Source organism: Coturnix japonica, chromosome 9, assembly GCF_054131305.1.
Source record: "Coturnix japonica strain WE chromosome 9, WE-NBRP24, whole genome shotgun sequence".
In the NCBI taxonomy this organism is placed as follows: Eukaryota; Metazoa; Chordata; class Aves; order Galliformes; family Phasianidae; genus Coturnix; species Coturnix japonica.
In genome coordinates, this window is record NC_140671.1 from 30,003,015 (window position 1) to 30,025,317 (window position 22,303).

Here is a 22,303-nt window from a genome sequence, read left to right on the forward strand (position 1 = left end):
ATGGTTGGAATTGAGGGATGGCCACCATCCTTTGGGCTTTGGCATCAGTTGGGGGCATTGAAGTCTGTGCAACAAATGGCGAGTCCAGGGCTGAAGCTGTTTCTTCTTTGCATGGGTGTTTCCTCATTGAGGCTCAGATGGGACAGTTGCAGTGATGCAATAAGTATGGAAGGCAGTGATGCTCATTGGGCATCTTTGGAGCAGGGCTGTTGGCAGACTTTCATCCTCTGCACTTTTTGGTCGTTTATTAGCAATGCGGATGGCAGATATTTGCATGTTTTCCTCGACTCCAGTTGATCTTGCAGTAATGAATATTACTGTTAAAATAGCAACTGCTGGGAATTGGTTGTCACCTTTTAACGGTTTTATTTTTTTGTTTGTTTTTTTTTTGTTTTAATAAGTTGAAAATCTTAGTTGAAAACTTCAATTCCTTTCCAAAATTGACGTTGCTTTTTCTTATTCCCCTTGGTTTATTTCTTAGCTGTCTAATGTACAAGGAAGGCCTTGTGTAATGCCCGAGCCATTCCCATTCCTCACTGAATGATATGCAAATCTAGTCAATTAAGCAGGGGGGATTTAATTAGCAGTTTAAGTTCATGTGTGAAGTGTCTTGCTTTAATTACTTAACAGTTTTGTTGCAAATTTGCTAATTTTTTTCCCTCAGAACTATCGAAACTGTGATATTTTTTTCTTTGGTAGGGTTTTCAACTAGTGAGCATTGCCCAGCATGTCTGACCTTTGCACTGCTGTGTGTGTGCGTCCCTTTATATGGAAGGGTCTTTTCAAAGCTGTAGAGAAAGCAAAGCCACGTTTATTGTTTCAGAACAATGCTTTAAGAAAAATAATAAAGGATTTTTGTGCTTAAAATTTGGAGTGGAAGGCTGTGTGTCGTTCCTGCTCTTCCAGCTCGATGATCCCAATATTGTGGTATCTTCTTAACTGCCCGATGTGGCTGCAGTGTGTTATATTAAATGCTTTCTTTTGTCCAGACAGAGTTTGAAACAAGTGGCTTTTCTGCACGGCTGCAGCACATCAGCACGTTGCTGTGTCAGCGTGGCTGCAATGATGAAAGTAGCCCAGTGTTAAAACAAGAAACAGGTTTGTGACAGTGCAGAACTGGGGCTGCTTTTGTACCCCATCTTTTTAGTTGAGATGTCTGAGTGTGTGAGGGATGTCATTTACTCAGGTGATGCTGCAAAGGCCATCCCTGCCTTTCTGAATCATGCATCAGGGTGTTGTTGTTTTGTGGCCTCGTTTGGCTTCTTGAAATGCTGAGGTGATGGCAGGAATGAGAGGAGAGAGATAAGAAGAAGATTGATTGATTTCAGTGACTTCCTCCCGTAATAACCCCAACTCACACATTAATGCATCGCAGACACACATGAGTATGTGGCTACACTTTCCTCTGGCTCAGCACAGCACGTGGCCCAGCTGAGGCTCCTGGTGCACTGCAAATAACATATAACTGGGTACAGGTCTGCTGTTTGGGTACCTGTTTTCAAATAACATTTATCCCAGTGATAGCAGATACATCAAAGGTAGATCTGAATTGCAAAGCAAAGTTTATCATCTGTTGTCATTCAGGCATGCTGGCTATGGAGAACTTTTCAGCTTCCACGCACAGCCTGTAGGTATTTCTCTCCTCCTCACTTTCCACCTCCCCTCCCTCGGTTTCCATATACCAGGATGCCACTATAAATGCGCATGAACAAATAGGAATGGTAACCCATGAAAGGTCTGCAAGATATTTAGCCATGAAGCGTCATGCTATAATGCAGCATTTGGTTTGGAAGATGCTGGTTTGGTGCAGAGAGCTTCCCCTGAGCTCCCAGCTGCAGTATTTTAGATGCTATAGATGTATTATTTTACATGTTGCCTTCACATGGAAGTTCAGAGGAAAAATTTATAGAAACATCTATCTTGTCTGTCTTTAAAAGGATCTCTAAGCAGTGGTCAGGTGATAAGTGAAGGATGTTAAGAAGCTAATGTTATTATATGCGGATCTGCCATTATTAAGTTTGTTTTTTGGAGGTTTGGAAGGAACAAGAACATTTGCACCTACAGTCCATCGCACCACGAGTTTACAGGTACTCCCCATTGTTTAAAAGAATTTCTTTATTATCTGGCTTAAACTTCATCAGCACGCATAGAAATTTTGCTCATTTGTCTTTTATTACAGTCTTTAGTTTCACTGTCAGGTTGATGATTGAGTAGTGGCGACTTCAGTTTAAAGCTTTTAGACTGGAAAACAGAGTTTTTACCAACCAAAGCTTTTTGAGAGACGTGGATAAGACACTGCTGCATTAGTTCTAGTGACTGCTTCCTGCATCTCCTCATCTTGGATGGATTTTAAATCATTTAACAAATGCACAGATACTGTCTGTAGTAGCGGTGCTGTTCAAATCACTTCAGTCAGCAGCCATCCAGGCTGGGCAAAAGGAACTTGTTTAGAGACTCACTGTATTGAGGTGTGTTAAAGAAATTCACCCCATTAATAATTTTTATAAAAGCAGGAGAAGCATTTCTAAAGCAGTGCTCTGTGTTTAGTGCATCTGCTTTTTATGAAATGCTTTTGTGACACAAAGCCATGTTAGAAATAGAGAAAAATATTACACTTCTGACATGTAGGATTTCAGTCTTTGCCACCTCCTCAGTATCAATGGGAATCTCAGCGCTGTTATGTAATCCTGTCCTGGTCCCACTTCCTGATCTCAGTGTTAATGGGCCAAGGAAGCAAAAGTTACCAGGAAGCATGGAATCTCCTGGCCGCTTTGGTTTCCAAGCAGAAGCAGAGATGTTGTGATTTGGGAACTTCTCTGTACTTGTAAAAATAACGGGATATATTAATGCCTTATTTCTTTCTGTGCTTTTCCAAGATAGTTTCTGGAGACGTTTCCTTCAAATTTATTATTAATCTTATTAAGAACCCGTGTTACCGCTGTTCTATTTTTAATAGAATATCTTTCCTGTTTGGCCAGGGCAGCCCTTTTGTTGAACCTCCTTTTGGACTGTGTTCCCATGTGCTGTGAAGGCGCTGACACATGACCTCGTTACACATAGAAAATCCTAAATGTCCTGCCCCTTGCCAAACCTATCACAAAGCTACCCATCACCCCCTTTTCAGGATCCCAGATGGTAAATAGCAGCAGGAGGTGAAAGGGGAGCTTTGTCTCCATTCTGAGTCCTGTTTTAAGTATTCCGTGTCTGTCTGTTTCCCTCTGCTTTTCCCACTCTGCCCATAAATTAGCAAGCCAGCTTTTCTGACAAGGGAAGACAAAATGTCCATGAGCTGCAGTAACATCACCTACTCAAGAGAACGTTTTTGAACATTCTTCCTTTTCGTTCTGTCTGGTTGTGATCTCCTCATTTAGGTAGAGCTGCTCTCTGGCCTGCTTACTGTATTTAGGGAAACGCTGCTTTGATGAGGATCAGGCTGAGGTTCGTAGCTTCTGTCCCAGCTTCTGGAAGGAGCACACCCTCACAGTGACACTTCCACGCACCCTGGGTGGCTGGGCTCTGCTATTAAAGATAAATAAGTAAATAAATCCTACAAAGATCTGCCTGTCCTATTGTTTCCTGAAGCCTGAGTTGTAAGGGAGGCAGCAGTCTGTGCTTGCTGGGATGCCCTGGGAGCAGCTGGCTTTATGAGCGTGCAGGGGGTCAGCAGTGAAAGCAGTAGGGACACAGGGGATACCGGAGCCTGGAGCCAATTGCCTGCAACTCTGTTTTTAGAAGCTGGGCTTCACTCCTAGAATCCACTGGGCAGGATGTTGTCTCTGTGCTCTCTTCCCATGGAGTTCCCCTCGGTGGCAACAATTTCCCCCTGTTTTGTACAGGAAAGCCAGCCTGGGCTTTTATGCAGGTGGAAGGTTCTGTGCTGGTGTCGCTTCTGGAATAGCCTTAGCAGCATCTGCTTGTATCGAGGTGATAACATTCAGCTTGGTATTTGTGATATCTTTTGGTGCAGTAGGTGTGAAGGACATCAAAACTTTATACATTAATCATCTCCCCAGTCCAAGGCTGTGGTAGTGTTATCCGTGAGAACGGGAAACTGACTTGCTTTTTTTGCTATACTATTTACCTGCAGTTTGTGCTGATTTATGCTAGCTGAGTATATGCCTTTGTTTGTTGGGGACAGGTTGTTTTGTTTCCATTAATTAAGGCCCTGCATTCTCCTTAGCCCCATCTAATTCCAGGAACAACCTGCGTTACCCAACCTGAGCTCTGACAGCTCTGTGTGTGATGTTCGTCTTTTCTGTGACCTCAGTGCAGCTGGGAAACCAGAGACTGCTGAAATGAAATGCTGAAAGTTTAATTAATTCTATGGATTCCCTGTTTTTTTGTGCATCTTTATTTTAAGCTGTTGAATATTAATGTGGAAAGGGGAGTAGGAGTGCAAGGTCTGTTTACTGTCTAGTACTTGGAAGTGGCGTGTTTTTGTTTTTTTCTTTTCCAGTTGTTTCATTTTATGTTAGAAATACAGTTTGTATGATCCCCAGGTTCCTACGCAGTCTTAAGATGCCAAGTGAATGTCAGCAGGGAAGCTGATGGGAGGGATTTAAAGCCATAATGCAAGCATTGTGGCACTGGAACATAAGTGTGACTCCACTTTGAACATGAATTAATAAACTTTGATATTTAAGTGTCGAGAAAGATAAAGAAGAAGAGAGGGAAGAGCTCCTCTGTCTTTTGGCTCTGTTTTCTGGGTAAGAACGCTCTGTTTTCCACATTGCAAGTTAATTAGTACAGTGTTTTTTTTCCTCTGGGATCTCCTGTGTTTCTTCTGACCTGTAATTCTCCGTATAGTCATCAAGTAGAATAGATCTGATGGGTTCAGTTCTGACACGTTGTGTTTTGACAGCACATTTTGTTCATACTGAGTCAATACTTTTGAAGCTGGATTGCTTGGTCACTTTAATTTGACATATACCTAGTTGCTGCCAAAACTCCTTTTGGCTTCTGCCCTAACACCAGCCTACTGTTCCTGTCACCTTCTCTGACTGTCACTGGTGCTTTTATGGCTGCACAATGTGCAACAACTCACCAGGGAATCAATCTGCCTGAATTAGTCATTATATAAAGGACAGTTGCAAAGATTAACTGAACAAATGTGCTGTTGAGTGTACGGAATAAGCGAGCCAAGGTGGGTTTGTTCACTGGCATTGTGTTGTTATTTGAGTTTGCTAACAGTACGAAAGTTTCAGATAAAATGCTGGTTTACACGTTAGTTCTTTATCCTGAAGCATTGACAATCCAGGGAACAGACTTGTGATGGTGAGAGTGAGGATGAGATGGAAGCAAGCAGTGTTGTTTCAGCCCCAGCTTGTCATTTGTGAAACCTTTGTGTAGTGGGGCTGCTAAAGATTAGGTCAGTATCTTTTCTTTAACACCTTGTTAGGCTGTTGCTCTAAACCGTGAGCTACTGTGAATGTATATTTCTTTTTTTAAGGGTTTTGGTGGACGAAGCTCTAAAATGAATAGAAATAGTGTCTCCCTCTTCCTTTTGCCTCCTACTCGCCGCTCACACACAGTCAGCCCTGGGGTCTTTTCTTTCTGTGTGGTTGGCAGAACAGAGAGAGGGAGAGGGAGGCTGTCTGGGCCCCTGGTGCTGTCATGAGAAGAATAGTTGTGCTGTTACCGCTAAATCTAAGGGGACAAGCTGGGTATGTATGGCTGCAGCAGCCAGAGGGCTGAATTAGTGGCATTTAGGCACTGCTAAGAGGCTAATTGAGTCACTGGTACTTGCTGATTAAACCAGCAAATTGAATAACGTATGGATGTGCATGTTTGTGTTTGGGTCTATGCTCTGTGAAAAAAATAACACGTTAGGTTTTCTTTAACCCTTTTGCTCAAGCCACTTAATAGCTTAAGGAACACCAAAGCAGCTCTATAAATATGAGGTCAGTCTTATTTTATTCTTTTCTCCTTGCAATATTAGATGGGAGGGCACTAACACAGTCCCTTGACTGGTTACTGAATTGTTACAGCTGAAAAAGTGCAGTGTTGAGTGAGGCTTTGGTTTCATATGGGGTATTCAGAATTGAGGCGACAGAAGGGAAAGGACGGAGGCTGTCCTCGAGGGATGTGGGTACAGCAGGTGAAGCCATTGCTGGAATCTTGGTTGGCATCCATCTCAAAGCACTCCACCTTCCTCAGAACTGTGTCAGTAACACACAGCTGCTGGTTGCATCAGCATCAATGCATAAACAGCTCCGTTGTCATATATAATGGTGAGGATTATGGCATAGCTAAAGAGCATGCTTATAGCTCGGTTGTAAGGGGAATACATAGAGAATGTGCAAAGCAGAGCTGAACTTCAATATACCCTTGCGATGTGTTTTGTAATTCATTGTCGCTTCTGAAATCTGCCCACAGATTCAGGCCCAGCTTTGCTTTTGCTCACAGTGGTTGTTACAGTGATTGTGGCTTGTTTAACTTGGGTAGAATTATTCCTCGTTTACAGTGCTATCATGAAGAGCAGAATTAGGTTCTTGTGTTTTTCTCTGAAGGATGCAGTGCTCTCAGGGAGGCTGTTGCGCTGAGGGCACATTGCTCTCAGTGATTCGTTTTAATTTTGTTTGTAGCTTTTAAGAAGAATGAGACACCTCTCAATCTAAACCAGAAGGACACGTATGAAAAAATAGTAAGACTCATAGAGGCGAATGGTGGGTTCAGAACCTTGTGAGTCATTGCAGGGAGATTGACAGTTTGGGAACATGAACGCGGAGGAGTGAGGATGGGATGCTCAGGGGCTGATGAGATAAGGGAATCTATAGAATGTCAGCAAAGGGGTCAGCAGCAGCGTGCATCTCATTCCAGAGTTAAACTCAGGCATTGGGAAATGGCATTCCTTGATGGCAAATACGATCTGACAGTTCTCAGCTAGCTACAGTGTTCTCCTCCTCCTCCTCCTCCACCCTCCCTTCAGCCACATATCAGCGGATGCTTTGGAGATCATGTCTGTTCTTGCCTTCAAAGCAGCAACAAGAAAATATTTAAAGCCACAAGCACACCTTGGAGGTTCTGCAGGGTAAGCCAGGTTAGCAGTCAATTCGTGTACTTGAAAAATTACACCCTTATTTAGGCAGCTCAGTTTCCAGGGTGGTCAATCTGTTTTATCTCCTATTCAGAGATTACTGAGCTTTACTCCAATTTTAGCACATAACTGTTGTCTTCCTCCCTCTTCTTTCTTCCTTTCTTCTCTCCCGTGCATGTGAAAGAATTTCTTTCTGTTCATGGGCAGGCCTGGACTGGATCCGCTCCTGGAATTAACTACACAGGAGTTCATTCATTCCTCCTCTCAAATTACTTGGTGTTTGCTAGGTATAATTTGTTCATGGGTGGTGGGGAAGGAACTGTCCTCCCCTTGTTATTACCAAGGTGCAAGGAGCTAATACTGCTTTAGTGGGCAGGGCAGGAGACTGAGTCAAGAGAACTGTTTTATAGTCCCAGCTCTTGACGCCATTTAGAGGGGTGACCTTGGGCGAGTTACTTCATTTCTCTGTGAAACAGGAGCAAATGTTTGCCTCCCTGCCCAGCAGGGCTGTTGAGAGGATTTCTGTGGATTGTTTTACATACATACAGGATTATGTTATTATTGCTGAGTGTTGTTTTTTTTATGAATATGTATGAAAGGCACTGGGACGTTACCTCACCTTAGGCCTCGCACTCGTTGCAAGCTTGTGGTTGCTGTGAATTTATGTAATGGAAGAGATGGAAGAGATTAGGAGCATTATCCTCAGAAGCAGTTGACATTCTCAGAAGAGAAAGTGGCGAACCCCGTTTCTCCTTCTCTAAGTAACTCCATTTTTTTTCTCACTTTGTCTTATTGCCAACATTTGGGGCATGGGGCCTGGAGAGGCTCCCATCGAACCAAGTACGTGTTATTTTTCTGTAGGCTCTTTGTGAGATCCTAAAATGCAGCTCTAATTGCGATGGAGAAAGGAGGAAATAATGACAAAATATTGTGCTGTCGTGTTATTTTTGAATCCTGAGCTTGTGGCAAGGGAACCAACCACACTGTGGAGGTTGCACAAGTGCGGTCTCCAGGGTGTCAGTGGCGGTGTCAAGGAAAACTTCCTCTTTTAATCAATCCTGTGGTGCAGCTGTGCTGCTGTGGATCAGTGGGCATAGCTGGGAGACATCCAGATAGGCAAGGAAAGGCCAGGAGGGTTGTGAGCCTTGTCTCACTTCATCTCACTTCATCTTTTACATGAAATGGGGAAAGGGCAGCACTGCTACGTGGGAGAGATCATTTCCTTGTCAGAAACTGAAATATATATGTCCCTAAGCCTGCCTTATACACCCTGCATGTGTACTGTAGGGTTCTGAGGCTGAAAGCAAGCTCAGGGTGACTCGATATGGCCATGACCTCAGCTTGCCCTGATGCCTCGCTATGCAGTGATGCTGCTGCTGTCCAACCTACAGGTGTTCTGAGATGCCATCTAAAGACTGAGAGGGTTTTTTCTTAATGTTTTGTGGATCTTACTCCTAATTTCTTCCAGTGTTTCACTCTTTAAGTCAACTTGTCTGTTTAATTAAATAAAAAGGCCTCCATCTGACTGTTAGAGAACTTCATGTTTGGGTTTACAGCTGTTGAAAAATAGACATGTGGGTACAAAGTGCTTTACAGTAGGTGTTCCAGCCTTCTAGTTTGTAGGTCTTCTCAGGTGACTTGAGTCAATTGTATGATGACAGCTATCAAATAGCATCTTCTGTCCCAGTTGCCTAATGACAGCTATCAAATAGCATCTTCTGTACCTGCCTGGAGCCAGCAAGCTTAGATTTTAGTCCATTGAGTTGGCAAGGCAGGTCCAGGTCAGACAGAAACCTGTCAAGAGCTGTGCTTTAAATAAGTGCCCGTGCCTCTTTCTCCTATTCTGCCATCCTTTACATTGTGCTTTTGGTCAAGGTGTTAACAATCATTTCTGAAATCTCACCATATTTCCTGCACACGCTGTGAGTATAATTAAATAAAAAGCAAGCTTATGACGTGAAGAAACAAACCAGTGTAGGATGGATTAAGCACCAGAGGCGAAAGTTGCTTGCCAGGATCCAGTAACTTCATTTTGAGGCTCAGGAGAGTTTTGCTGTTTGTTTGTGGCTCTGTGCACGCTCCTTTACCCCCAATGCAACTGTAATCCATTGGGCTGGATGGCTGCAGTGGGGTGACCTGTGCTTGAGCAGCAGATGTGGCACAGTGGTGAGGATTGCTCAAAGGAGTGAGACATGGGGTTAGTCTGCTCCTTTGCCTGCCTTGACCCTCACTCTCTTTTCCCTTACTCATTCTCTGCTTTGTATTGCAAGGATGGATTTGCGAAGTCTTTACGCAACTAATTCATTTGAAAATCGCATCATCAGGCGGGCTCCGGGTTGAGGATTTGTCTAAATCAGAACTTTCTACAATGATCTAAAAGTTTCACACAAGGCAAACGCTGTGTTTCCTTGTTTTAAACACAAGTGCACTGATTAGCACTTCCTCTCTGCATTTGTGGCTGACTTTTCACGTTGTCATATTCATACTTACAGTGAGATACGCATGTCACTTAGCACCTGATTCTCCTGTGCAAAGGTCTTGTCACGCAGCTTTCATCGAATGCATCTTTTCATGAAGTGGGTGCATTCCAATATGCCCACAGCCATCTCAGGGCGCTTTGCTGTGACCTTTTTGCTGGAGTGACAAAGGGAGTTTGATGCCACCAAAGCAATGTGTGCATTGTTCAGTTAGAGTAACACTGCCTTGAAATCAGCACTCATCACAATACCTGGGAACGTCTTATCTTGGCTTGATGTTGGAATTCTTACATCTAAAAACAAGAGGGGAATTTGAGTGTGGGGAATTATTCCGTATTAAATGTGTTTTCTTAATTTGTAAAGCATTTGAATAAATGCTGCCATGAATGTGCCATAAAAGGGTAAGGCTGTGGCAATAAAAAAAAAAAAGCGTTTTGCAAATTTCTGCACCGTGAAAGGGCTACTTCTAATGGAATTGAATTGTTCAGTTGAGACAGCTCTTGCCGGAGAAAATTAGAAAGGCTTCATTCCTGTCATAATGAAATTGGGTCATTGTCTTTTTTAACTGGGTCATAGGAGTTTCCAGCATGGGAGGCCTCTTGCCATGTTTGATGAGGGCGAGGTATGGGAGCAGCCTGCTCTGTTAACCCTTGCAGCAGGGCTCAGCTCTGCTCCATGTGCCCTGGTGGGGGGGAGGAGGGGGGCTGCTACTCCAGGCATCGTGCTGTGTGCGAGCCAGGCTGGGATGGGCTGCTCCTGGTGTGTATCCAGCTTGGGCTGCAGGCACCGAGGGTGGCAGCAGTGGTACCCACGAGCCTCCCACATCACTGCTATGGCCAGTGGTTCTCCTGTCCTTCACTGAAGGAAAGGAAAAATGCAGATATGCAGAACTAACTACAGTGCTGTGGGGTCTTAATTCGCTTACCGTTTTCAACAAATCGTGCTTGAAAAACATTTTGTTGCTATAGCAGTATGTGAGAGGTGGCTCCCGCCCTCACACCACAGTCTGGGAAGGCTTTCAGAGATACCGAGCTAACCTTCTTGCATTTGGGAAAGGAAGAGTCTTCCCTGTTTGTCTGCGCTGTGTGAGAAGCAGCAGTGTCTGAAAACCAAAACAAAATACCCCACAGCACAACAACTGGCCTCATTCCATGAGCCGACCCTATTTCCAGCCTGTCCGCCACGGTACCAGGGGCACGGGCTGTTATTGAGAGGCTGCTCTTGTACATAAAGCCTTGTGATTTTTGTTTAGAACCGTGAGTCTCCTAGAGTTCAGCTCCGGCGGAACAAAATGTTCAAGACAATGCTGTGGGATCCAGCTGGAGGTTCAGCGGTACTGCAGCGTCAGCCAGATGGAAATGAGGTGCAGAGGGTTGCAGGGGTGGGTGTGGGGAGTTCCTTCCCTTTAAAGGGAAAGGAAAACAATAATGATTCTGAAATACATGCGTTCACGTGTATCTATAGTGTTAAATGCTAACTATGGTAGGCATGTTCTCATTCAGCTCGGTGCCAGTAAGATGTCAGTTGTGCTTTGTGTGTGGTTGTTACAGTAAATAGGGCAGACTGCTCTCAGTGAAAAGCCCGTGTAACTCCGCTGATTTGGGATGTGCACTGACATAACTGGAGCATAATTTGCTCATTGCCTGTGATTTTCGACTGACCCTAAGTGAGTTTGTGTGTACGGCTGGACATGCCTTACATTGGCCTGGTTTTCTGGAAGTGCCAGACTCATGCATTTCAGGATTACCAATGTTTAGAGATGTAAATAACTCCTTCCAAATCTCCAGGCTTTAGCAGTGATAGCCCATGTTTTGGGTTTCATTTCTGAATGAGCATGCTTATGAAGAGCTGGTCATAGAGCAAGGGCTATCAAGTATTTTGGCCTGTTTTTATGGGATTGCTTTGTTTTGTGGATGGGCTGTAGTGATGTAATGCATCGTCAGTTCAAATAAGGTGGTAAGCGAAACAAAGCTTCCACCTCCTATTTGTGCATGTTGATACAGTTGAAATTTTAGATATCTTTTGGCAAAGCAAAATTTGATCCGAGAAAAGTAACACGACAGAACCTTTGATGAAAGAACTGCCCCGTTTAATCTCTGGGAATTGCAAACTCGCACCACTGAGCCTCTGTAGCCCTGTGACCATAGAGAAACAGGGAGTGTATGTGTCATGGTTTCTGATGCTGAGCAGCGGTACTGAGAAAAGAGGGAGGGAGGAAAAAAGCCCCTTTGAGAAACATCACAGAAGTTGTTGATATTGTTTGTGTCTCTTTTTCTATTAGTTTTCCATCTGAACTAGCAAAAGCAGAACTACCTGAATGTACATTCCAAGGGCTAGTTCTGCTTTTGCAGAACTTCTCCTCCTCCCACTCTTAGACTGGCATATTTTGCTCTTCCCTCTTCAAAAGGAGTGGTCAGCAGGTTCAAGTGAAATCTACTTGAAAAGACTGAAATACTTCTTGGCCCGTTCCTGTAAGTGTTCTGGGTTCAGCAGTTACTTCTGCAGCATTGCCAGAAGTGCTCTGATATCCTGCATTGTGTTTTGGGGGGAGTAGCATCAGACATTAATTCATCATGCAGCGAGGTGGGCAGTGGGGCAGCGGCACTCATTCCTCGAGGAACATCCTTAGGGATGTAAGGAAGGGAAAAGCTTTTGTTGTAAGGAGAATGAGGAGAGAAAGCACAGTGGTATTATACATAGTGACCCTGTCTGGGAAGGGTCTGTAAGGAAGAGGTCTCTCTTCCAGAACGTTTAGACTAAGTTCTCCAAGGAAGTGAAGACTTAAATTGTCAGAGCTGGCTGTGGTCACGTGTTGGATGCTGAACTGTTAATTAAATTACAGCACAGATCCCTGACCAAAGCTTTCCGAAGTCTTCAGCACTCTTTCATCTGTGCCCTCGTATCTTCTGGGAGTAACTCTCCATTCAAGTCAGATACTGATGGATGTTTAAGGCTCTCAAGCAGTGTGATGTCAGTAAGTAGTGGAAAAAACAGACAGCAACAATTTACTGGTGGTGGGTCAGGGCTGGGAAAGCCCGTGTCCCTCCTTTAAAAGCCCCTCTTTTAGAGCTCTCCCAAACATGAGGTTCCCAGACTCATTCACTACTCATCTAGAGTTTGAATGTCTCCTTTCTTCTCCTGTGTGTGTTCCCATGGTCTGTGTGATCATAAGTTGCATTGCTGTGCTCCATTTTCCACAGCCCGTGGCTTCCAGGCTTTTGTGTGGCTTCTTCAGAATTTCACAAGTACATCACAAGATGCTATTTCGGGTGGCTCCGGGATAAAGAGCACTTAGATCTTCAGAATGCCCTTTGCCACATTCCATTAGGACTGTGAGGTACCCAGAAAGCAAACCAAACTCTCAGTAACTCTTAGTCCAGCACGTTCGGTTTCACACAGATGCTATTAGAAGGTGCTGCTCCGTCTTTTTTGCAGCGTTTCTCTTGAGCTGATGCAGATTTTCTAGACAGATGGTTCTTTCACCCCAAGTCAGAAGTGTGTCCTGACCCCAGAATGGTGCTCGTGGTGGCACTGCTCCATGTAGGGTGGCAGGAGCGGCCATGGTGCAGAATTACCTGACTATGAGCAGCTGAACCCAACCTGCTGACCTGAGCTTCCCGTTCTGTCGTGCTGCATTCCTGTCAGCTCCCACTCCCGTACAAAGCTTATGCAACTGTCTCTGAGGCAGAACAGGGGTCACTTGAGGCGGCTGTTTTGATCTGGTGGTGCCTCCTCTCCTCTCTAATGCTGTCTGGAAGGATTTGTTAGATTCCTTTTTCAAAAGGAGAGGCCAGGCACGCAGGCACTTTCACGCACACACATCATGCTGCCGCGCTGGGATTTAAGGGCAAATGGAAGCCAGGGCTTGACAGGAGGCTGATTAGGAATACAATCCTTTCACAGTGCTTTGCTTTTGCATCTAAAGAGACTTCTGTGTGCTCAGCATTAAGATTTGCTGCCCCAGTGACATCACACGCTGTCAGCGCTGCAGCTCCAACAGTACCACCAGCAGTGCTCTGCCTTTCCTGCTTAGCTTGCCCGAGCCTATTGGAATCATTTACATATGTTAAACAGCCATTGTGTGACCCTGTGACAAAGAGTTTTATTTTATCTGCCTCGGAGAGGAGTAAGCTGAGATAAGGAACGACCTGGTGGCTCGTCTGTGGCCACACAAGATGTTATCAGGGGACCTGCAGTGAGAACCCCAGTGCCCAGGCTGTCGGGGGCACGCTGAGCCCTTCCCTTGGCACCCAGCCTGGGAGCAGGGAGCCCTCGCCTCTTGCCTCGAGTTCTGACCTCTCTATTGTGGCTTCAGACTTGCAAATAAAAGCTGGGTGTCATGACCACCAGACTCTTGTTTGAGGCAGCAAACTGCAGCATGAGTGCCCAGAGGGAATGGTGAGTGGATGAGGATGCTGGTCTGCCAGCTCCCAGTGACCTGGTGCACTTAAATCAATTGAGGGTAGACCTGGGAGCTGGTCAGCAGCTCAGCCCCCTCCTCAGATGCTGCTGGAAGTTGTTTTTTGGTAGCTCTGATCAGTATACTGCTAAGCAAGGACAGATATTCTCTCTTCCTGCCTCTCCTGTCCCTTTCAGTTTTGGGGTTTTCAGCTTTGGAATACTTCCAGAAAAACATCCAAACAGAGCTTCCCAAAATCACTCTAAATCATCATTATAGGAAACGTGTATATATAATATATGTATTATTAAAAGTTGTGGGAAGAAACATGTTTTAGTAGTGCACAACTAGATGCAGCTTCTCTCTCTTGTCTTCACTTCTTCTCTTCTTCCTCTCAGTTATTTCCTAGGGGTAAAAATAGACGAAGGCCATTTCACTTTGGAGATCCCAATTAACAAGCATATAAAGGAAACTTTGTATCTGAGATCTCTTGTCTGTTGGCATGTAGGTTTTCCTCTTAAAGGGCCACTAAGTAAGACATTGCCCTTCCTTAGAAGGCAGTTAGAACTGGTCAGAAGCACGTGTAATTTGGGCTCTGCTTTTGCTCGAAGAAGTCCTTTCTTTCCCCACTGTGGCACCTTTGATGTGCTGCCTCTGAGCCTGCCTTCGTTTTCCCAGTAAGTGCCTGATTTGTGTACTGCTTTGTTTGTTTGTTTTTCTTTCACTCGTTTGAGTGGCTGCATATGGACTTTGGAAATGCTGCGCTGTCTTGACAGGTGAGAGAGCAAATGTAGCATTAGGAATTCCTTCCCCCAGCACTGCAGCTGGATCAGGAGCTGCCTGAGTCAGTAGCAGAAGAAAAATAGACCTTAAAGAAAATCCATATGCCACACTTGGCCTGGTGAGTTCTAGGGAAGACTGATTGCTGCCCTTTGTGCATAGAAAAAGATGAAGCAGGGTCTTGTTTGGTAACATGGAATCTCGTTATAGAAGTAGCAAAGCCAGAAACCAAACCTCAGTGTAGGAGAAGAAAGATAAAAGTTTGGATAGCTATCAAAATGTTCTGAGCTGCATTCAAAGCAGAGTTACTTGGAAACGTAAATTACAGGGGACAATTAAATAGCACGAGATAGACAGATCATAATGTTCTTTCCCATATACAGTATTTATTTGTAAAATGGAGGCTGCGTTTAGCTCTGGTTCCCCTCCCCCCTCCAAATTTTATTTCAGCTTTGCATGGGAAAAGTATATGGCACTGCATGTTATGAGGGCTTTCAGCATAAATGCTCTTTGCAAAGTAGAACTTAATGAATGGTGCCTGTAGAGAAGTTGTCGAAGGAGAAACTGAACTGCTGAACTGGACCTCTTAGTTTTAGCAAGAATTGAGTGTAAATCAGCTTAGCGTGTCTTGCTATTTAGGAAGCCTTACATTCATATTCCTTTCCTTGAGTTCAGGGAGAACTAATTTGACTGGGCAGCATTCTTTATAATGTGGACTGGATTCTGGATGTCCTGTTACTTTGCTGAAGAAAAAGTAGGGGATGCAAGTGTAAATTCCTGACTTCTTTTTAAGACATTGATCCATTTGGTTCAGGCGCTGCTATGAAGGGTATCCACATTCCACATGCCCCTCGCTCTGAAGGTTTCACAGCACACTGTTAATTAATAAAAGCCCTCCTGGTGTTAACTTATAAGCAGAGTGCATGTTAAATCAGTAAACAACTTCCTTCATTTTTAGAAGCATTTTCTGGTATCTGACTTTTTTTGGCACTTTTGGAAGAATTAATGTGCTCTCTGTTTAGTGCTGGGATGTCAGCTACGTGCAGGCAGTAGGAGGGATGTTTCAGCCCTTCTGCTGGCCAGATGCTGCAAAAATCCTGCATGAAAAAACAAGAATTGCAAAAAACAGACGTCCTGAGGGTTTCCTTTTCAGTTCTACGTAGATTTTCTAATAGAGCTCAGGATGGTCAGCGTCATGAATCCTTTGTCATAGAAGTGAATAAAGAAAACCTCAATTGTGGGAACAGAATTAGAAGCCTTTCCATGCTCTGGAAGCAGGAAAAGGGGAAATAAAAAAGATGAAGTTGGATTTCCCAAAGAATTCAAGGCAGATTTTAAGGCCAGTAGATATTCCCTTCCAGAACAGCGTCCACCTCTAGAATGAGCAGGATTCCCAGGGGAACCATTGGGAGAGCTGACTTCATGTTCTTCAGTCGTGGTCATTACTGAATATTGGACTATGCAGATCATTGAACTGATTTATTTTTGGGACCCATTCATGAGTTATTGGCCATTTTAATTCTGATTTGTAACTGAACAGAAATATGTTTGAAGCTGCCTTTGATACACTATGTTTGTATGTTTGTTTTTGGGGAGAGATTTATTGTTGTTATTTGTTAAAGACTCCGATGTATTCTGTGTTATCTTGAGGATGCCTGCTACCATCTGGGCTTGTTATTTAGCAGGGTAAGATCAGGGCACAAGGGAAATAGAAGTAGTGAGCATTGCGAGGTCTTCTGGGACAGCGTGTTGGGTAGAGAATTATAGCAGGGCAGGATGAAGGCAGACAAGAAAATTAAGACTTAACTGATGAGCCTGAACAGAAGCGGATAAGAAATTCTACCTGAATGGAGCGTGGGTGCTCATTTGGCTGTGTAATTGTTGGCTTACTGCTGGCATGGCTGAATCTGCACCGCTGCGTTACGGCTGTGGGCCCTGCTGCCCTGGAGAGCTGGAAGCACTGCAGTCCATCTGAGCGCATGAGAGCAGAATCCAGCCTGATTAAATATAGATAGAAAAACTAAAGGTACCTTCTGAGCTCCTCCACCAGCGTTTGTTTCCTTGTAGAGTTCACAGGAGTTAAAGATGTGTGTAATTGAGAGAAGCGCAGAGCTGTGGCTTTCTCTGGGTTTGAAAGGCTGAATTCTTTTTGTTTTCTTCCTTTCTCCTCCTTCCCTGCTCATTAAAAAGGCGCTATTTGTGGTCATTAGGAGGCACCCAGAGCAATTAGATCTAACTGACCTTCGTGATAGCTATTCAAGACAGAAGCTAAAACAGGATTGTATTGTAAACAACAACAGAAAGGGGGGCGCACTAAACTTTATGGCGTGTTGGTATGTTGGGGGGGAAATTAGAGGATTATGCGGTCAGCATCCCTGTAAATCTTGTTTATCACTGATGTGGGGGAGGACACCATATCTGAGGGGAATCCTCGGACAGTGGGGTTGTGAACTTTGTGGTTTTATCGGTTAAAATGGCAGAGGGAGGAATGGAGGGAAAAGGGAACGGAGTAACAGAGTAAGGCCAAATTCCTTTGCTTTTGGAGTGAACTGCCATGGGCTGGTGGGAGAATGAGAAAACCACCTTATGAACCGGTGTGTAGGAATGGCCTCCTGAGCATCCATCCAACCCAGTGTGCTGGCTCTGAAACAGGCAACAGCAAATGCTGCTTTGGTGGTGCTTGTGAGTTGAAGAGTTGTAATAATGGGCAGAGTAAGAGAGAGGACCCGGGGGAAAAGGATCCAGAAAGTTATGGCAGAACAAGATGTAGGGGTGACGTGCAGCTGATGTGTGGCATCATCCCAGCCTCACTGAGCTCGGGGACTGGGGCAGTGGGAGATGCTGCTCTCCTGGCTACCTCCTAAATAGATTGTATACTTTTGGTACAATATGAGTCTTAAAAATAGCTAACCTTCTCCTGCTTCTAAAGCTGGGCATGAATTCCTCGCACAATTGAAACCAGGGTGATACAAATGGGATCAGCTTTGAGGCTGGAGGGGCTCAGCATCCTCCTGCGGTGGGATGGGCAGAGCAGGGCTCGGCCCCTTGGTTTTATGTGGGGTCAGGCAGTCAGCAGGGTGGGAGGAAGGTTCGCAGGCGGTGAGCCCACCATCTGGCAATCATAAAACAAGTCATCAACGTTTTTTGGAGGAGGATGGTGAGGAAACAAGCTGCAGACGATTGTCATGAGCTCGGGGCCCTAACACAGACACCTTTATGGCTGCTCTCTGTTCTGGTTGGGTGTCTGTAAGAAGGGTCAAAAGTTCAGGCTGTTCCCCCTGCATGTTTTTTCCTTCCAAAAGGTGGGATGTGGGCATGATGGGGAGCTGTAACGATGGTGATCCTGGGCAGTCCTGGCCCTGTTGGTGCCTTATGTTGCCTGTGTATAAGGTGAACTGACTAGCACAGCCTCAGATGGGGAGCAGAGAAATTAAACAGCTTAACTGTGTGAGATGCTGCAGTGAGATGGAGAGGCCAGGCAGCCTCCCAAACAATGAACCGGCAAGTGCAGGCTGTTCAGTTACCTTTTTCCCCTGAACTCAATTAGTAGCTTATAAAAGGTTGTTACGCCACTGTACCAGACCTTGGAGGGAAGCAACCAGATGAAGATTTCAGGGGCTGCTGTTCAGAGCAGCATGCGAGCTGGTCTGGGAACAGAAGCATTGCCAATAGAGCACTGTGGGGAGCAGGTGGCATTACGGGCAGGTGATACAGCAGACCTGGTGGTGCTGTGAGGTATTCTGAAGGAAAGGAAAAGTTGGGATGGCTCTGTGAGGCTGCTCATCTGCCAACCTGTGTTCTGTATGTGCTTGTAGCTCCTCCTGCTCACCACTGCTGCACCCACATCACGTTAAGGCTGGAACTTCCCGTTTGCCAGATGTGGCAGGAATCACAGATAGGCTTTGTGCATCGAAGGAATGCTGTGACCATTGGGCCTGATTCTTCTTCTCATAATGAAAATGAGGGGTATGAGTAACTGCGTGAATGTGTGCTGCAGGATCAGTGGGCAGGCAGAACGGGGCGCAGGGTATTGCAACAACAAAAACTGAGAGAGAAATGTCTGAAACATTCGAATAAATGCTGTTCTGTAGCAGTCGGACCTGGTTAAAGTGAATCATTCTGTGAACTGTTCTAACCCCCCTCGCAATGCAGAGCCTCCAGATTAACAAATGTGCTGGAATGCAGAATGCACATCTGGTCTTCGTTACTGCGGCCCGGCTGTAATCACATGGAGAAAGCTACCTTGGGTTTTTATGTAGAAATGTTTGTATTATACAAAATCCCGGTTGCCAAGCGATTTTTATTAAAACGGCCAGTTTATGCTCAATCCAGTGTCCTGCTGAGGAGCTCTAAATACCATAAAATCTATGCACAGCGTCACTCCCATTGTTAGAGCTCCGTGGGCTGAGGGTAAGCAGTGTGCTTAGGGGATGGTTTGGCGCTATCTGAGCTTTGTCTGCCTCATACTTGTCTCATTGGAACGTCCAGTTGTTGCTGCCATCTTGAGAGCTTTGCCTGTCACAGGGTTTGATTTGGAAGCTGGAACTGTAACCACAGTTTTGCTTAAATGCAGATCTGAGCAATGTTTAAATTAAAGTACAGCTGCCTAAACTGAGTGCTCATGGTGGGTCTGTGTTCTGAAATCAGTAGTGAGGAATCTTTGAAGGCTGGAGGGTTTCTTAATGATGCATGGAAGATTAGAAATGCATACTTAAAAATCCCAATTTACAGGGCATAATAGTAGAAGTTGCTTAGGAGAATTCTCTGTGGGACTTAAAATCAGTCAGATTTGCAATGGGCTTTAAACATGCTTCTCATTAGAATACAGATTTGACCTGACCAGCGGTGCTTTCCAGAATTTGAACCTAAAAGTGGGGACTTGGGGTCTAATATGTACAGAAGTTTGGCTCAGTAAATATGGTTAATAAATACAAGTGAAGCTTCTATCACATAATGTGCATTCATCTAGATGTCCTGGTAGGAAGTATGAAGCAATGCCTAGCAAAACTATACTTTTATTAACGTTCTGCAGGAATCAAGAGGTGTTTTGGTAGACGAGGGAAGCTTCCAAAGCATTTTTCAGTAACTAATACTGCCCTGGGTTAAGGATGTTATTTTGTGTTTCCAATTAAAAGCTAGATTCTTCTGTACAGTAAACCCTGACAAGTGGCACCAAAGGTCACAAGACAGGAAGGGGAAGAAGGAGGGCTGGTTTCGTAGCGTTGTGTCACTCACAACTGTCTGCCGGAAAACCACAGAAACCTACCTTCATCCACACAGACGGCCAGTCACAACATTCTTGGGTGGCCAAGTGGGTTTTTCCTGTCCAGCAGTTCTGCTTGTCCTCATGCAAAGCACACACACTCCTTACTCACCCTGTGTTAACAGTGAGGTAGTTCCCTGTTACTGAACATGTGCAAGATTGTGTCCTGCTCCGGCATAAACTGTCATGATTTAGCTTGTTTTAAAGCACTGTCACACACAGAAGCAAGGACTTTGATAACAAGAAAGGCTACAGGTAGTTCATCTGCTTCCAGTGCCGTTTCCTTCGTTTCACAATAGAGATGCTATTGCCTGCACATGAAGGAAAGCTGACGCAGTTCCTGTCCTTCTCAGCCAGAAGAAACCCAATGTTCTTTTTCAGTTCAAAGTGACAATCCATGATGGCTTTCCTTGTGTTAATATTTCCTTCAGTGTTAGCACACAAAAGCATGCTCACCCAGGGAATGAGTTAGATCTGCAGGTGCTGCTCCTTTGCTTGTGGACACTGGGATGTATGGTTGGTGAGTGGTGCATGGCTTGCACAGTGTTACTGCTTACATAGAAGCACGTGTGACTTTCATGCTGATCAGTGGACAGCAGTGGAGTGTGGCACGTGAAGTGTCTGGAGGGCAGCACTCGAGTATTGCAGGCCCATCTTCAGCAAAATGACCTTGTCCTCCCTGCTGTTACTCAGTTACGCCATAGGGGAAAATACCTCCCTGATTGTCTGTGGCATCCCGGTACGTCACAGCCCTGCTCCGAGTATGGAAATGTGCTTTGATACAGACAGCATTGCAAAACTGCTGTGTTCTTGTTTCAACAGTGGTTACTCAAGAACTGTTTCAGTAGAGGAGATCAAAGTTTGATTTGGTGTACTCTGTTTCTTGAGTGCTGAGTGAGGTGCACCAGGTACAGTGTTAATAGGAAGGCAAACATCCAGTGCCTTCCTAGCATATCTTTCTGCGTTACTGCACATGGATCCAGAACTCAGCCCTTCTTTCTGCATCTTAATAGGTTTTTCTTATGCAGATTCCTCTGTCTGCTCTGGAAGCTTTTGGCATCCACCGTATCTTGTGGCAGTGAATTCCCCAGTTATATGTGCTGTATGAAAAACATCTCCCTTGGTTTCTTCCCCTTTTTCCCAGATGTCAGAGAGCTCAGTAAGGGAACTTCCAGTACCTTTACCTTTAAAAAAAGAACCATCTTTTTTACTGTGTTTTCTTTTAAAAAGTAACTTTTTACAAATCCTTGCTTATTGCGCTCATAAAAGCTGCACTGCAGTCTGTGTTTTAGGGTGATGGTTGAAATACTTCATCACACTAATTTTAATGCTTATATGGGATACGAGGAGTGTGAGCAAAGAAGAAAGTGTGTTGTGTGCTGTTAACAGCTTGAGATAACAAGAACTGTGAAGTCTACCTTAAATACAGCTTCTGGTTTTGTTGTTGTTTGTTTGGCCAAGAGGTAAAAATAGTGTTGGTTAGCAGCCCAGCTGACACTGAAGCTCAGAGTGGGCTCTGTGTATACATGAAGCATTCAGCAGTTGGTAGAATCAGGCCCTGAGATCCTGCACATCTGGGATCCACCACGAGCCTTGTCTGTGTGAAAAACTTTGTGTTTGTAATATAATTGGTGAATTTAAACTCCTGTCCCTGTGTCAGTGCAGCCATACTTGGTGTGTGTGCAAGGTAAGAATGGTCTAGTTTAGATCCGCCTGTTGGGAACATCTTAAACCAATGCAAAATGTGTGTCTGTTGAGCTGAGTTGAGTTTGAAACTAGTGGAGCTGTTCAGTATAGGAATGACGTCAGTGTTCCTTTCCTCACGCACAGTTTAATTGCTCTCCTTTCAAAAGGAAGTTCAGATCTCCAGCTGAGTGGATGCCAGGCTCCTGACATGCATGACAATTGAACTGTCTTTTTCTGCTGGCTATTTAACGCCGCTATTGGCATACAGAATCACGTCATTTGAATGACTTGGCTTAGCAGGGAGTGATCTTAAGTGTAAAGATGAAAATACAGCATGATGAAGTTGCCTAGTTAGCATAAAACTGAATTTTGCCCTGATATTCTCAGTGCAGTGATAAATGAAAGAAAAAGAAATACCCTTCTTGTTACTACATCCAATTACATCAGTGCAGTGAGGTGCTACTTTCTCTTCTTTTATACTGAACCTTCTCATTGTATTTATTTCATTTTCTGTGTTACTGCAGAGCACTGTTAGAGCTTTAGATACACCACTTTTCTTTGAACACGTTTTCTTGGCATAAATTGGTGTGTTTTCTTGGTCTGTCACATCAAGCAATATCCCTGTCAGTGCCAACTAATTGCTATCAATCAAATGCTGAGCA

The 22,303-nt window shown here is 44.5% G+C and overlaps 1 protein-coding gene across 4 annotated transcripts in view; it reads left to right on the top strand.

Moving 5' to 3' along the window:
- Positions 1-22,303, top strand: part of SKI (SKI proto-oncogene) — an 88,520-nt gene that overhangs the window by 12,794 nt on the left and 53,423 nt on the right. For 2 of the 4 annotated variants that reach the window (XM_015882469.3, XM_015882471.3), the window contains exon 2: positions 10,766-10,876. The exons of the other annotated variants lie outside the window; for them this stretch is intronic. In XM_015882469.3, coding sequence (XP_015737955.1) covers positions 10,766-10,876 — 111 coding nt within the window. The remainder of the gene's footprint in view (positions 1-10,765; positions 10,877-22,303) is intronic. 4 annotated transcript variants of the gene reach the window in all.